At 44.8% G+C, this 15151-nt stretch overlaps 1 protein-coding gene and 1 long non-coding RNA gene across 5 annotated transcripts; one reads left to right on the top strand and one right to left on the bottom strand.

The window, feature by feature from the left end:
• Positions 1-383: 383 nt before the first annotated feature.
• Positions 384-4191, bottom strand: LOC139548324 (uncharacterized). The gene is made up of 2 exons (XR_011669692.1): positions 4082-4191; positions 384-1503 (listed from the first exon to the last, which is right to left on the bottom strand). It is a non-coding gene; the product is annotated as an uncharacterized lncRNA (long non-coding RNA).
• A 239-nt stretch (positions 4192-4430) lies between these two features.
• On the top strand, positions 4431-12510 carry LOC139548323 (SLIT and NTRK-like protein 3). 4 transcript variants are annotated; one of them, XM_071357937.1, is made up of 3 exons: positions 4431-4547; positions 5090-5182; positions 6611-12510. In XM_071357937.1, exon 3 carries the CDS (start codon positions 6661-6663, stop codon positions 9364-9366), a length of 2706 nt encoding a protein of 901 aa, XP_071214038.1. In that variant the 5' UTR covers positions 4431-4547; positions 5090-5182; positions 6611-6660; the 3' UTR covers positions 9367-12510. The 4 variants fall into 4 exon arrangements, with proteins under 4 accessions (XP_071214038.1, XP_071214041.1, XP_071214040.1 ...); XM_071357939.1 differs by having other exon boundaries at positions 4441-4542; XM_071357938.1 differs by lacking the exon at positions 4431-4547 and adding an exon at positions 4554-4796.
• Positions 12511-15151: the final 2641 nt, after the last annotated feature.

Here is a 15151-nt window from a genome sequence, read left to right as displayed (position 1 = left end):
ATATCCCACCCTGAATCCTGACTCATATTTCCCTCTTTTCTCTGTTATATCCCACCCTGAATCCTGACTCATATTTCCCTCTCTTCTCTGTTATATCCCACCCTGAATCCTGACTCATATTTCCCTCTCTTCTCTGTTATATCCCACCCTGAATCCTGACTCATATTTCCCTATCTTCTCTCTCATTAAGCAATAAGGCCCAAGGGGGTGTGGTATATTGTCTGCATACCACGGCTCAGGGTTGTTCATATTCTTGACGCATCACGGAGTGGCTGGATACAGCCCTTAGCCGTGGTATATCGGCTATATAACACAAACCCCCGAGGTGCCTTATTGCTTTGATAAACCGGTTGTCAACACAGTAAGGCAAGGAATGACTCATCTAAATTGAAAATGTTGCTTTATTAAATAAATACATTCTGCCAGAAAAAGTAGTCCTGACAAAAGTCGCGTTACTAGACTGGTTGCTATGCAATAGAACCACAGGCTAGCTAGCAAGCATACATTAAATGTATGTAAAAAATCAAGCATTAGCCCCACTTCCAGAGTGAGTAACACACGCCAATTATGTATTCATGTTGATCTGAATGTTGCCATGTATTGTGTAGGAATGAAAAAAAATGCCCCATGTTATCGTTGGTTGTTTGCTTGCCCCATGTTATCGTTGGTTGTTTGCTTGCCCCATGTTATCGTTGGTTGTTTGCTTGCCCCATGTTATCGTTGGTTGTTTGCTTGCCCCATGTTATCGTTGGTTGTTTGCTTGCCCCATGTTATCGTTGGTTGTTTGCTTGCCCCATGTTATCGTTGGTTGTTTGCTTGCCCCATGTTATCGTTGGTTGTTTGCTTGTCCCATGTTATCGTTGGTTGTTTGCTTGCCCCATGTTATCGTTGGTTGTTTGCTTGCCCCATGTTATCGTTGGTTGTTTGCTTGCCCCATGTTATCGTTGGTTGTTTGCTTGCCCCATGTTATCGTTGGTTGTTTGCTTGCCCCATGTTATCGTTGGTTGTTTGCTTGCCCCATGTTATCGTTGGTTGTTTGCTTGCCCCATGTTATCGTTGGTTGTTTGCTTGTCCCATGTTATCGTTGGTTGTTTGCTTGCCCCATGTTATCGTTGGTTGTTTGCTTGTCCCATGTTATCGTTGGTTGTTTGCTTGCCCCATGTTATCGTTGGTTGTTTGCTTGCCCCATGTTATCGTTGGTTGTTTGCTTGCCCCAATTGTTGGCTCCAAGCTGTTGGAAATATGAGCTGTTTTTTAGCTGGGGGAGCTGCTGCTGCTGTGTCAGATAGAATAGTGCTCCACCACTTCCTCGCTTCCAGATTTGGCTTCCAGTAACTTCCAGAGAGGTTTCGGATCTGTGTCCACTGACAGACATTATTTCTCGTGTCTCTAGTCTGGAATCCAGCAGTTTCTGGATCATGGTGTTTCGGAGGCAGTGGTTTGCTATTTTGCAGATCTTTGGCAGCATTGTTGCGAGGGTGTTCTCTCCACTCTTTTGAGGACCTGAAACACAAAACAAAATAACGTTAGCTAATATTTAGGCCTACAAAGCTACCGCTTATATTGCCAGGGTAAATTAGATTGAGCTAGCTAGCTAACAGTTACATAGCATATGTATCCGTTAACTGCTTTCCATTTCGGGTGGAGGTACAACGCCGGGGCGTCGGAGGGAAGGAGGGGCAGATACTTCTTAAGGGAAGCTACTGGGCAGAGGGGATCACACTGGGCAGAGGGGATCACACTGGGCAGAGGGGATCACACTGGGCAGAGGGGATCACACTGGGCAGAGGGGATCACACTGGGCAGAGGGGATCACACATAAATCCCCGTCCAATCTCCCTGCATGTCGTGTTCAGTTATGGCTGCGTGGTGGGCAGCTTTGTCGCGCCCCTCTTTCCTCAACTTTTTAATTCCGACTAAAAACACATTGTTGCTTGTTGTGAATTCGGAGTCCTTCTGTATATCCCATGCCGAACTGAGAGTGGGATAGTGATATGTCGGTTTAAACCAGCTCTGAGTCCAGCATATCTACTAATCACATATTCTTCTCCATTCATGTTTCTCACTGAACCATAAACGTCCCGTAGACATTCAGCTCCGTTTTAATGGATTCCCAAACTCACAATTTATCCATTTTTCTGTACGCCAGTCAGTGAAGCAGGTAAGTGCTCATTTTGTTTGTTTCACGGTATTTCTTTTCATTTATTTTTCTCTCAAGTTCATCTAAACGCTTATTTTCTAAATCGGAATGTCAAACTATTGTTGATGTAGCCATTGTATCAAGGTGAAAAGGCTAAACGTCATTGTCATGGTACACGCTAAACGTCATCGTCATGGTACACGGTCACACATACACAAAGATGAAAGCTGTTTTAGCCAATCAGCGTTCAGTATTCAAACTACCCGGTTTATAATCTGCTATATACCACCCTGAAACCTGGGCCTAGCATACCAGCCTGGGCTCTCTTGTGTAGCGGCGTGACATGTGAGTCAGTAGACTCTGTCCTCCTATCTCCAGAGCACTGTGTCTCATGTTCCTGACCCTGGTATGTAGTCCTCTGACAGCTGGCCGGGAACTAATGAACTCTCCTCTCTTATCTCTTAGAATGTGTCAGGCTGGGTGTGAATGTGTAGGAGTGTGTGTGTGTGTGTGTGTGTGTGTGTGTGTGTGTGTGTGTGTGTGTGTGTGTGTGTGTGTGTGTGTGTGTGTGTGTGTGTGTGTGTGTGTGTGTGTGTGTGTGTGTGTGTGTGTGTGTGTGTGTGTGTGTGTGTGTGTGTGTGTGTGTGTGTGTGTGTTTGCCAATGGGGGTTTATTTTGGGACATAATCTGGGACACAGATACTGTAAAGCCTGGGGCTGCCTAACGACCAAAATCACCTGACTCATACTGCCACAATACAATTCCCGTAGACTATAGACTAAGCTCTGATACTATGCATGAAAACAATAAGAGAAAATCCCTTCTTTTCACATAGAAGAACAGAACGGTGATTTCAGTTATAATCCAACATTTCACAAGAATAGTTCAATCCTGAACAGGCCACGAATAAAGAGATGCAGGCCTAGAATACACTATTTACTTTAGATGTCAAAGGTGTAACCATTAAATATTGTTTGAAAAAAGCAACATAACAAAATAAGAATATAGATGTTTGTCTTGATCATGGTAATGTCGAGGTGAACGAACAAAGTACATCATGCGATGTGATGTGGCCCTGGCTCTCGTGCGGGGTTGTATTGCCCGCTGGAGGCTGCGCGAGGAAAGGCAAGGAACGGAATATGAGCGCTTCTTTTCCTCTCACCGCGCGGTAACTGCTGCAGCGAGATCGACACGCGAGAGACTGTCGGGAGTCAATTACTACATTCATTTCTATTCACAGAGAGAGAGAGAGAGAGAGAGAGAGAGAGAGAGAGAGAGAGAGAGAGAGAGAGAGAGAGAGAGAGAGAGAGAGAGAGAGAGAGAGAGAGAGAGAGAGAGAGAGAGAGGAGAGAGAGAGAGAGAGAGAGAGAGAGGGAGAGAGAGAGAGAGAGAGAGAGAGAGAGAGAGAGAGAGGTGGAGAGAGAGAGAGAGAGAGAGAGAGATGGAGAGAGAGAGATGGAGAGAGAGAGATGGAGAGCGAGAGAGAGAAAGTCAAGTTTAGTTGTGTCATATGCTTCCACCCAAAAAGACACAAGATAAGCTGTAGTATGAACTGTGTATGAAGTCAATGTATTGAAGTTAGTAATTTGCTGTATATGGTATCCATAGACATGGAACCCTCCACTGTGTGTGTGTGTGTATGTGTGTGTGTGTGTGTGTGTGTGTGTGTGTGTGTGTGTGTGTGTGTGTGTGTGTGTGTGTGTGTGTGTGTGTGTGTGTGTGTGTGTGTGTGTGTGTGTGTGTGTGTGTGTGTGTGTGTGCAGAACCACCCTCCCCGGGTGCACACACGAACGCACGCGCCTCTCTCTCCTTTCCAACAGAGAGAAAAAGAGAGTTCCCTGACCCGCGCTCCCATTGCGACAGTCAGCGCGCGCTCCTCCTTCTTTCTCTGAGCACCGCCGACACCATCCAGAACCAACGGCAACGTCCCTTCCATCTTACCCTCGTTATTCCCCCTCTCTCGCCAGTTGCTCCCTCTCTCTTCACTTTAAGCTCATTCCCGTGATGTCTAAAGAAGAGCCGACCGAGAACGAGTCTTTGCTATGATCCACAGAGGGTTGGCGCATCGGACAGTGCTGGGAAGTTTCAGCCAAGGAGAGTGCAATTTCGCCCGGCTACACTGTTGAACGTTTGTCGAGAGAAGCAAGCAAGCTGAGGACCTGCATCATAAGCAAAGTGGATTGAAAAAAAAGAGAACATTGTATTCCAATCACGTCTTCATTTTCTCTCTCTCCTGCCAGAGCGGGAGGAGGGAGAGAGCGAGGGAGAGAGAGAGAGAAAGAAGGAGAGAGAGAGAGCTCAACGGGAAAATATCGTAGGAAGAGAGGCAGAGGAGAGAGAGATTCAACAATATTTAAACTAGTGGCGTTTTATTCCGGATGCTGTTAAATTGCAGTGCAAAAGTAAGGTGAGTGGTGCGTGTGTGCATCTACGTGTGTGTTAATGCTTATGTGTGTTGCATATAGCTAAGCCTCGGACTTGGAAGGGGAAGAAAAGCACTCGTTGATAATGAGAACGGAACAGAGGAATCTGGGTATCCTATCTGATCAATGGGCATTTGTTTACCATATTCAACGGTTTCGAGACGATGTCACGACGAAAGCAACTGCAGTACTGTATGCATGCGTTTCAGCAGCTTCTCTTCATATCCATATAGGTGCATTTTCTATGGATTTAATATTCCCCAGTTTGTACTATTATTCAGGTTTGCCAATTATTTAAGATTCAACAGATATATTGTCAATTTCCTTCTTTATAATTTCATTATGTTTTCCTTATAGACTATCGTTTCCATAACCTATGTCCCTTCATGGATACAGTTACCCTGTGCTAACAGCTTGTGGTGTGGTCTTTGTGCCGGGTTTGATTGCGTTATGCTATATGGATGTGTGAGACTCATTCCTATGCATATCTTCCTTTGCCTCTCTCCTTCTCTCCGTCTCTCAACAGCCCGTAACGGAAGACCGGGATATCTCACCTTCCCCGCCACAAGGGCACCTCACACGCAGGAGATGTGAAGTCAGATCCCCTTAAACTGAGCAGGTACTCCGGGATATAACAGCTGATACCCTGGGAATATAACCCTTTACCACCAGCTGTGGGACGCATAAATGCTTAACGATGGGAAAGATTCGGGGAGAATGCGTTCGGACTAACTGGATGTCGATGATTCTCTCTTTTGAGTGTTTTGGGAATTGTGTTTTATTTCAGTGCCACCGGTTTAATGGACAGCGGCCGCGGGAGTTTTGTGTGTTTTCCATGGGATTTCAGAACCACGGAGAGCGCATAGATTTGAAATACAAGCCAATTGGTGGAGGCAGGGCACTGGGAACATACAAAGTGCACTATTCATCGCAGTCTGTGTGTGCGTGTGTGCGTGTGCTTGCGCGTGTGCAGTTTTAACACGATCGGAGACAACGGTAAAGGGAATCGTTTCATAGGTGAAGTGCCCTAAGAAATGACACATTTTTTAAATTTTACAATGACCATAAGGACCGGGGGCTAAGGGAATTCACGGGCGGGGAGACGACAGATCCATACGGGCAGGCAGGCGTGCTGCGTGGGAGAGGAGAGTAGCGCTTGCCAACATAACCTCTCAGAGTTACTTTGTATTTCTCTCTCTATCCCTTTAGCAGCTGATGTCATCTACCGTTCATCTAGTTGTTTTCATAGAAAATCTGATATTATATTTACATGTGGAGGTTAGGCTAAACATATCTTATTTGGGTAGGCTATGAACAATCTGCAGTCAATTGGTTCTCAAACAGCTGCCCCAAAGACAACAATATGGGATCTGTTGTCACTTTGATGTTTTGATCAGAAAGGGACCAGAAGTCCTCTCTGGTCCGTACCTTGAGCCATGGTGACAGCTCAGTCCATGTCCAGTCCCTCGGTTAACGGGGTATAGCTCACGCTATGGTATGATTAATCTGGCGAAACCTGCACCGTCATTAATTTTCACAACAACACAGCGAACTCCGGTGTCTGATTTACCGGGAGAGGTTGGCTATGTTATGTAATAAATACAGAGAGATCACCTCTCCTCTCTTCTCCACCCTTCACGGCCACCTGCTGTTGCCTTCATTTATTCATTGAGATAAGCATCTTTGAGTTTGATTTATTTTAACCTTAGGCTAGTGGTAGATCCTCGGTGTTGTGAAATATGGTGACCTTAACAAGGGTCTAATAGGGGAGATTTGTTATTATTATTATTATTGTTAGGTTGGTGTGTAACGAGCTAAACAGTGAGTTGGCTACATTGATAAGCCAATGTCATTGTATTCTTTCATTTCCATGCGCACCTTCCATAATTTAATATCTCTCTATCTTTCTCTCCTCTCTTTTTCTCACTCTTCACCCGCTTACCCTGTGTGTGTGTGTGTGTGTGTGTGTGTTTGTGTGTATGTGTGTGTTTGTGTGCCCCCTTTCCCCTCTCCCCTCTCTCGCTCTCTCTCTTCTCTACTGTTGCAGTGCTGTGAAGGGGCTTGCCATAGCCGTGACTTCATCAGGTCTCAGTGAGGATGCTGTGGGTTACCTTGCTGAGCACCATAGCCCTAGGATGGACCACCCCGATCCCACTGCTGGAGGACTCGGAGGAGATCGACGAGCCCTGCTTCGAGCCCTGCTACTGCGAAGTCAAAGAGGGCGTATTTCACGTCCACTGCGACAGCAAAGGATTTACGAACGTCAGTCAGATCTCCCAGATATGGACACGGCCCTTCAAACTCAACCTACAGAGGAACTCCATGAGGAAACTGTACTTCAACAGTTTTATTCACCTCAACAATGCCGTGTCCATTAATCTGGGGAATAATGCACTACAGGACATCCACGCCGGAGCATTTAACGGATTGGGAATTCTGAAACGGCTGTTCCTGCATGAGAACAAACTAGAGGTTTTCCGGAATGACACCTTCCTGGGTCTGGAAAGCTTGGAATACCTGCAGGCAGACTATAATGTCATCAAGAGGATAGAGAGTGGAGCGTTCAGGCACCTCCACAAACTCAGAGTGCTCATCCTAAATGACAATCTGATACCAGTCCTGCCCTGCTACCTATTCAGGTCGGTGTCACTAACACACCTAGACCTGAGGGGAAACCGGTTAAAGACTTTACCATATAAGGGCACGTTGGAATATGTGGGCCGGAGCCTGATGGAGATTCAGCTAGAGGAGAATCCATGGATCTGTGAGTGTGATATAGTTCAGCTAAAAACATGGTTGGAACGTGTTCCCTACACAGCACTGGTCGGGGAGATCACCTGCGAGTACCCCTTCCACTTGCACGGGAAAGATTTACGAGAGATCAAACGCAGTGAACTCTGTCCGTTACTTTCAGACGTGGAAATCGAGGTCAAACTGGGAATCCCCCGGTCACCATTTAACAACGAGAACACGTGGCCAACGAAACCTTCCTCCATGCTGTCGTCGTTCCACAACACAGCGTCATCTGTGGAGTACAAAGAGAGACATGTCAAACCCACCAAACGACCCAGGCCCACCAAAAACTCTCCAACCCCTCGTAGTATCTACCCCGGCCTGAACCAGCCCCCTATAGCTGGCTACCAGACCCGCCCCCCCATCCCTATCGTCTGCCCCTCTGGATGTATCTGCAACCTCCATATCAACGACCTGGGGCTAACGGTCAACTGTAAAGAGAAGGGCTTTCATAATATCTCAGAGCTCCTGCCCAGGCCTCTCAATGCCAAGAAACTTTACCTGAGCGGGAATCTGATACAGAAAATCTACCGGTCTGATTTCTGGAACTTTTCCAGTTTGGATTTACTACACTTGGGGAATAACCGGATATCGTACGTCCAGGAAGGGGCATTTATCAACCTTCCCAACCTGAAGAGTTTATATCTGAATGGGAACGACATTGAGAGGCTAACTCCCGGTATGTTCCGGGGCTTACAGACGTTGAGTTATCTTTATTTTGAGTATAACGTGATTCGTGAGATCCAGCCGGCATCATTCTCTCTCATGCCCAGCCTTCAGCTTGTTTTCCTCAACGACAACCTCCTCCGCACCCTCCCGACCGACGCCTTCGCAGGCACCAGCCTGGCGCGACTCAACCTCCGCAATAACTACTTCCTGTCCCTGCCTGTGCGTGGCGTTCTAGAACACCTGCATTCCATCGTCCAGGTGGACCTTCATCAGAACCCCTGGGACTGCTCCTGTGACATCATCCCCCTCAAAAGCTGGATGGAGAAGCTGTCCTCTGTCATCATGGTTAGTGATGTCATCTGTAAGACTCCTGATTTTGCCTTTGGGAAGGATCTGAGGTCGCTGGATGCTGAGATCATCTGTCCAGAGATGAAATACTCATCCGGACCCTCCCCAGCTCTCCTCCCTTCTGATGACATGACCACCGGTAGCTCTGGTCTGGGGGAGGCTGGGGGGAGGGGGCCGGTGCCTCTATCAGTCCTCATCCTCAGTCTTCTCGTTCTGTTCATCTCAGCGGTTTTCGTGGCCGCGGGCCTCTTCGCCTTCGTCCTGCAAAGACGGAAGAAGCTGCCCTTCCGGAAACGCTCTGAGGTGGATCTGACGGGAATCCAGATGCAGTGCAGGATATTCGAGGATCCGCCGAGACAGACCAGCAGTGGAAGCATAGGCTCACCAGAAAAGCCACCCAGCGGACACACACATACACATACACACACTCACGGTCACGTTGGCCACACACACAGTCACGGTCACGTCTATGATTACATTCCTCACCCTGTGACGCAGATGTGCAACAACCCCATTTACAAGCCCCGGGAGGGGGAGATAGGGGAGCAGTTTGCAGAAACAAAAGAGAACAACAGTAATTACCGAACCCTCTTAGAGAAGGAGAGAGAATGGACCCTAGCCATGTCTAACTCACAGCTCAACACTATCGTCACGGTAAACCACAATACAGGGGATAAATCAGGATTTCACGAGAACGGCGGACTGTGTCCCACCGTGATTGACAGCCAGAGACCCACGCCGACTGTTGGCTTCGTAGACTGTCTGTATGGAACGGTCCCGAAACTAAAGGATATGCACGTCGCACACGCACACCCACCCGGTATGCAATACCCGGACTTACAACAGGACGCACGTCTCAAGGAGACGTTGCTGTTCACAGCGGGTAAAGGCTGCTTCCCTGACCCATCCCAAAGCGATTACCTTGAGTTAAGAGCCAAACTCCAAACAAAGCCGGATTACCTCGAAGTACTGGAGAAATCATATCGGTTCTAACACACGGAGAATAGCATAGGCTACATACAAACACACACTCTCACTTTTCCATACCCCAAACGGAACAAAATCACGGACAAAAACGAAACAAAAAAGCAGCATGATAATACAATTAAAAAGTATATTACTAAACGTTTTCCCACCAAAATCGCTTTGGAGGAAAGGCCATTCTCAGATATTCAATGAAGTGCCTTTTTTCAGAGTAGCCAGCAATGTTATCAACCCTTATTTTTATATGGAACAGATTGGTCTATATACCAAGGAGAGTGAGAGACCAAGAAAGAGAGGCACCGGGAGAATCACAACATCCGAAAATATACCCTATCAAATCGAGCCCTTCATACGCTCTCAAATGGTGGAGTGGAGTAACCCCGTGCGCGAGAGGAGCTGGAGCAGGATTTCTCCGTGTCCGTTGGGCTCATGTTTCTGTCTCTCTGTCTTTTACGTGGATATATCAACGCCCGGGTTCCGTGCACATGAAGTTTGTAGGAAAAATAAATCAATAAAAAATAGATGAAATTGCAGTTTGCTGCATGCACTCGCTCCATTGCAGTGGTGGGGGATTTGCTCAGAACTATCAGTCACGTGTTAATAGAGATACTGTAACACATTACGGTTCAGTGTTCTATATCATTTTATATATTAGTATCATTATTATTATTATTATTAATAAAGAGGACTACTATCTATATCTGGGTGCAATTCTCAAGGACGTACTCACCCGAGGATGAAAATAACATTTGTGAATATATTATATGATGACGCTCAAGGTTTTCTGGAAATTCACGCACTTTCTTATGAACAATGCTTCGGATTATCTATCTCATCGACACTACCGGCTTTGTAGGAGGCACTTTTAATGTTTTCTCTCTCACAAAGATCTGAAGAAATTATCTGCATATATTTATTCTGTAATTTCAGTGAACATTTTATTGTAAAGGTAATGTTAAATCAATGTATAGTGAATATGCGTCTGGTATAGCCTTCTTAATAAAAACTCTTAAATTAAATGAAAAGGGTGCTACCACGGAACGTTTGTGAACAACGTAGAGGTAATGTGTTTGGTATAGCGCTATACTGTGCTGTGTCTGTCTGTGCATTGCAGAATGATACATTGACATTTCTAGTGGCTTGATTACATTTTTAGTTGTGCTGCTGTTGGCAAGGATATGTGAATTCGCTGCTACTCCGCAATGGTAGCGTACTTAAGGTAGGCTAGAGTCGGGAAGGCGTGCAACTATGAGAGTAGCTGGTGATACAAATGAGAGAAAGAGAGGGATACATCTTTGGAAGATGCAGAATTGAAATTGGCCCAATGAATGAATCAAGTTTTATCCGATGGGTAATATAAATACACCATTGTGTTCCCATTTCCTTGCTACAGTTTTCATATGAAAGTTCAATGAATTATCTAGAAAAGGCCGCGAGTCTGAACGAGAGACGTACTCTCACTTGATGCTCATTCGCTGCAGAATGACATTACAGATATTGTCCACACGAGGGCGACAAAGGGACACTCAGATTGCCAGTTTAATAACTATACTGCTGGTTTGTTAGAAAACTATTGCCAGACTGTTCTCCTATCATTAGACTGCAATACATTTAATCCACTATCAAATTAAACACTAGGCCTGTACATTATTTAATATGGTCCGTTATATTTGGTCAAATTTAAATACAATAATCATCAAGAGAACATTACGTTTGCTTTGTATTATTAATGAGATCAGTAGAATCTGAGGAGTTTATATTAATCCCGTGCAGGTAATATAATGGTTATTGTTATATAAAGGATGTTCTATATCGATCATGTATTTTTGAATGGCCTTAAAGAGGGAGAACACACGTGACAGGGAAATGGGTTTTAAGCAATGTCATTCAACTCAAACCAATTGACCATTTGACGTTCCATATCATGTAAAGGCCCAGTGCAGTCAAAAACGGATTTCAATGTGTTTTATACATATATTTCCACTCTATGAGGTTGGAATAATACTGTACAATTGTGAATATTATAATAATGCCCTTTTAGTGTAAGAGCTGTTGTAAAAGACCGCCTGAAATTTCACCCTTTTCGGGTGGGATGGAGTTTTTGTCTGCCTGTTGACATCATCAGGTGTTAAATTAGTTAATAGACCAATAATTAAGAGTGTTCCAAACCTCCCTGCCAATAACAGCTAGTTGTCTCTTTCCCCTCCCATCTCAGACCACTCCCAGACAATTCTAGCATCATTGTTGCTCGAGAACTTTGCTCTTTATTTTGTTTCTTTTTTTTTCTTTCTTATTGACCATTTTATTTGAAAACTATCACAGTAAGGTACTTAATTGTTACTCAGAAATGATTTGATTTTGAGATAAAAACGGCTGCATTGGACCTTTAAGATGTTACTTGTTGGTTGGGGCGGAGTCAGAAAAGGAGGTAATTGAGCCAGATAAGGAGATGTTGCACTTTGCAGGAAAGTTAAGTGATCTTGAAGAGATATTAATGTTGAACGGAATGTCATGTCCATCTGTAATTTAGTTTATTATTTATTAGTCATCAGGAGCACACAACTACCTGTATGTTTCTACCATAGTCACTGTCTCTCCCATTTGACAATCTCTCTCTCTCTCTCTCTCTCTCTCTCTCTCTCTCTCGCTCAAACACACACACACACACACACACACACACACACACACACACACACACACACACACACACACACACACACACACACACACACACACACACACACACACACACACACACACACACACACACACACACACACACACACACACTCATTATTAGCACTGTAGCATCACTTTAGGCGAAGGTCTACAATATTTAGTTTGTCTACCCCACCTCTCCATCCCCACCTCTCCATCCCCACCTCTCCATCCCCATTCCTCCTCCCCAACCAGACTGATTGAGGTCAGCACTTTTCTGCATGCACTCTGTTTGATTAAAACAAACCTGAATTATTCTATTTTAAACGATACGTAGGGTTCCATAATGATCCACCTTTATATTTCTGTGATTCAGTAGGGTGACACGGTCCACTATTTTGATTAATGTTATTTGGGGCTTAATTGATTCTCTGTTTGGTTCCGACCACACATGCGCTTGTTGATTATGTTGTAATAAATCCTATTGTTATCCTACTCATATCTCATATCTTTTGTAAAGCCATGCTCTGTTCTCATGGGTAAACTACATCTAGGCTTTAAGAGGAAAAGGGTTCATCATGACTTTGTAAAGGCATGCTCTGTATTCATGGAGAAACTACATCTAGGCCTTAGGAGGAAAATGGTTCATCATGACTTTGTAAAGGCATGCTCTGTATTCATGGAGAAACTACATCTAGGCTTTAGGAGGAAAAGGGTTCATCATGACTTTGTAAAGCCATGCTCTGTACTCATGGAGAAACTACACCTAGGCTTTAGGAGGAAAAGGGTTCATCATGACTTTGTAAAGCCATGCTCTGTACTCATGGAGAAACTACATCTAGGCTTTAGGAGGAAAAGGGTTCATCATGACTTTGTAAAGCCATGCTCTGTATTCATGGAGAAACTACATCTAGGCTTTAGAGGAAAATGGTTCATCATGACTTTGTAAAGCCATGCTCTGTACTCATGGAGAAACTACATCTAGGCTTTAGGAGGAAAAGGGTTCATCATGACATTGTAAAGCCATGCTCTGTATTCATGGAGAAACTACATCTAGGCTTTAGAGGAAAATGGTTCATCATGACTTTGTAAAGCCATGCTCTGTACTCATGGATAAACTACATCTAGGCTTTAGGAGGAAAAGGGTTCATCATGACATTGTAAAGCCATGCTCTGTATTCATGGAGAAACTACATCTAGGCTTTAGGAGGAAAAGGGTTCATCATGACTTTGTAAAGCCATGCTCTGTATTCATGGAGAAACTACATCTAGGCTTTAGGAGGAAAAGGGTTCATCATGACTTTGTAAAGCCATGCTCTGTACTCATGGAGAAACTACATCTAGGCTTTAGAGGAAAATGGTTCATCATGACTTTGTAAAGCCATGCTCTGTACTCATGGAGAAACTACATCTAGGCTTTAGGAGGAAAAGGGTTCATCATGACTTTGTAAAGCCATGCTCTGTACTCATGGAGAAACTACATCTAGGCTTTAGAGGAAAATGGTTCATCATGACTTTGTAAAGCCATGCTCTGTATTCATGGAGAAACTACATCTAGGCTTTAGAGGAAAATGGTTCATCATGACTTTGTAAAGCCATGCTCTGTACTCATGGAGAAACTACATCTAGGCTTTAGGAGGAAAAATGTTCATCATGACTTTGTAAAGCCATGCTCTGTACTCATGGAGAAACTACATCTAGGCTTTAGGAGGAAAAGGGTTCATCATGACTTTGTAAGGAGTTTGTTTGCTGCTCCCTTGTGCTGCAACAAGCTTTTACCAGACACTCTTATCCAGAGCGACTTCCAGTAGCGAGAGCATACATTTTCATACTTGTCCCCCATGGGAATAGAACCCACATGCTCTACCAACTGATCTACGCTGAACTACTGTGTGTCCTGTTAGAGTAACCTTTACTTCAACAGGGTGTCTCTAAAGACCTGAGTCTCTTCTCAGAGAGAGACACGGCAAAACAGGAGAAAGGTATTCCAGTACAGTTTTACCCGCTACCTCACTCTTCATGTTGCTGCTGTAACTCCCAGAATGGTCTTCAAACACAGAATAGCATTATGCAACCTGCATGGTCAACCTGTGTGTTCTGAGTGGCTGAGCTGCTTTTGAGGGAGGGGCTGTGGTGAAGGGATTTGATTGTTCCCTATTGATGACTGTGTCCTCGAATAACCCATGTATTCACCCTATCCCAAATCCATCCCAAGTCTCTATAGCCACCATGTATTCACCCTATCCCAAATCCATCCCAAGTCTCTATAGCCACCATGTATTCACCCTATCCCAAATCCATCCCAAGTCTCTTTAGCCACCATGTATTCACCCTATCCCAAATCCATCCCAAGTCTCTATAGCCACCATGTATTCACCCTATCCCAAATCCATCCCAAGTCTCTTTAGCCACCATGTATTCACCCTATCCCAAATCCATCCCAAGTCTCTGTAGCCACCATGTATTCACCCTATCCCAAATCCATCCCAAGTCTCTATAGCCACCATGTATTCACCCTATCCCAAATCCATCCCAAGTCTCTTTAGCCACCATGTATTCACCCTATCCCAAATCCATCCCAAGTCTCTTTAGCCACCATGTATTCACCCTATCCCAAATCCATCCCAAGTCTCTTTAGCCACCATGTATTCACCCTATCCCAAATCCATCCCAAGTCTCTATAGCCACCATGTATTCACCCTATCCCAAATCCATCCCAAGTCTCTATAGCCACCATGTATTCACCCTATCCCAAATCCATCCCAAGTCTCTTTAGCCACCATGTATTCACCCTATCCCAAATCCATCCCAAGTCTCTATAGCCACCATGTATTCACCCTATCCCAAATTCATCCCAAGTCTCTATAGCCACCATGTATTCACCCTATCCCAAATCCATCCCAAGTCTCTTTAGTCACCATGTATTCACCCTATCCCAAATCCATCCCAAGTCTCTATAGCCACCATGTATTCACCCTATCCCAAATCCATCCCAAGTCTCTATAGCCACCATGTATTCACCCTATCCCAAATCCATCCCAAGTCTCTATAGTCACCATGTATTCACCCTATCCCAAATCCATCCCAAGTCTCTGTAGCCACCATGTATTCACCCTATCCCAAATCCATCCCAAGT

The sequence above is a fragment of the Salvelinus alpinus genome, chromosome 21 (assembly GCF_045679555.1).
Source record: "Salvelinus alpinus chromosome 21, SLU_Salpinus.1, whole genome shotgun sequence".
Lineage (NCBI taxonomy): Eukaryota > Metazoa > Chordata > Actinopteri > Salmoniformes > Salmonidae > Salvelinus > Salvelinus alpinus.
The sequence above is the reverse complement of the archived record's forward strand: the minus strand, read 5'-3'. Positions and strand labels throughout refer to the sequence as shown.

Coding starts and splice junctions, on each gene's coding strand:
- LOC139548323 (XM_071357937.1), top strand. CDS start 6,661: ATGCTGTGGGTTACCTTGCTGAGCACCATAGCCCTAGGATGGACCACC.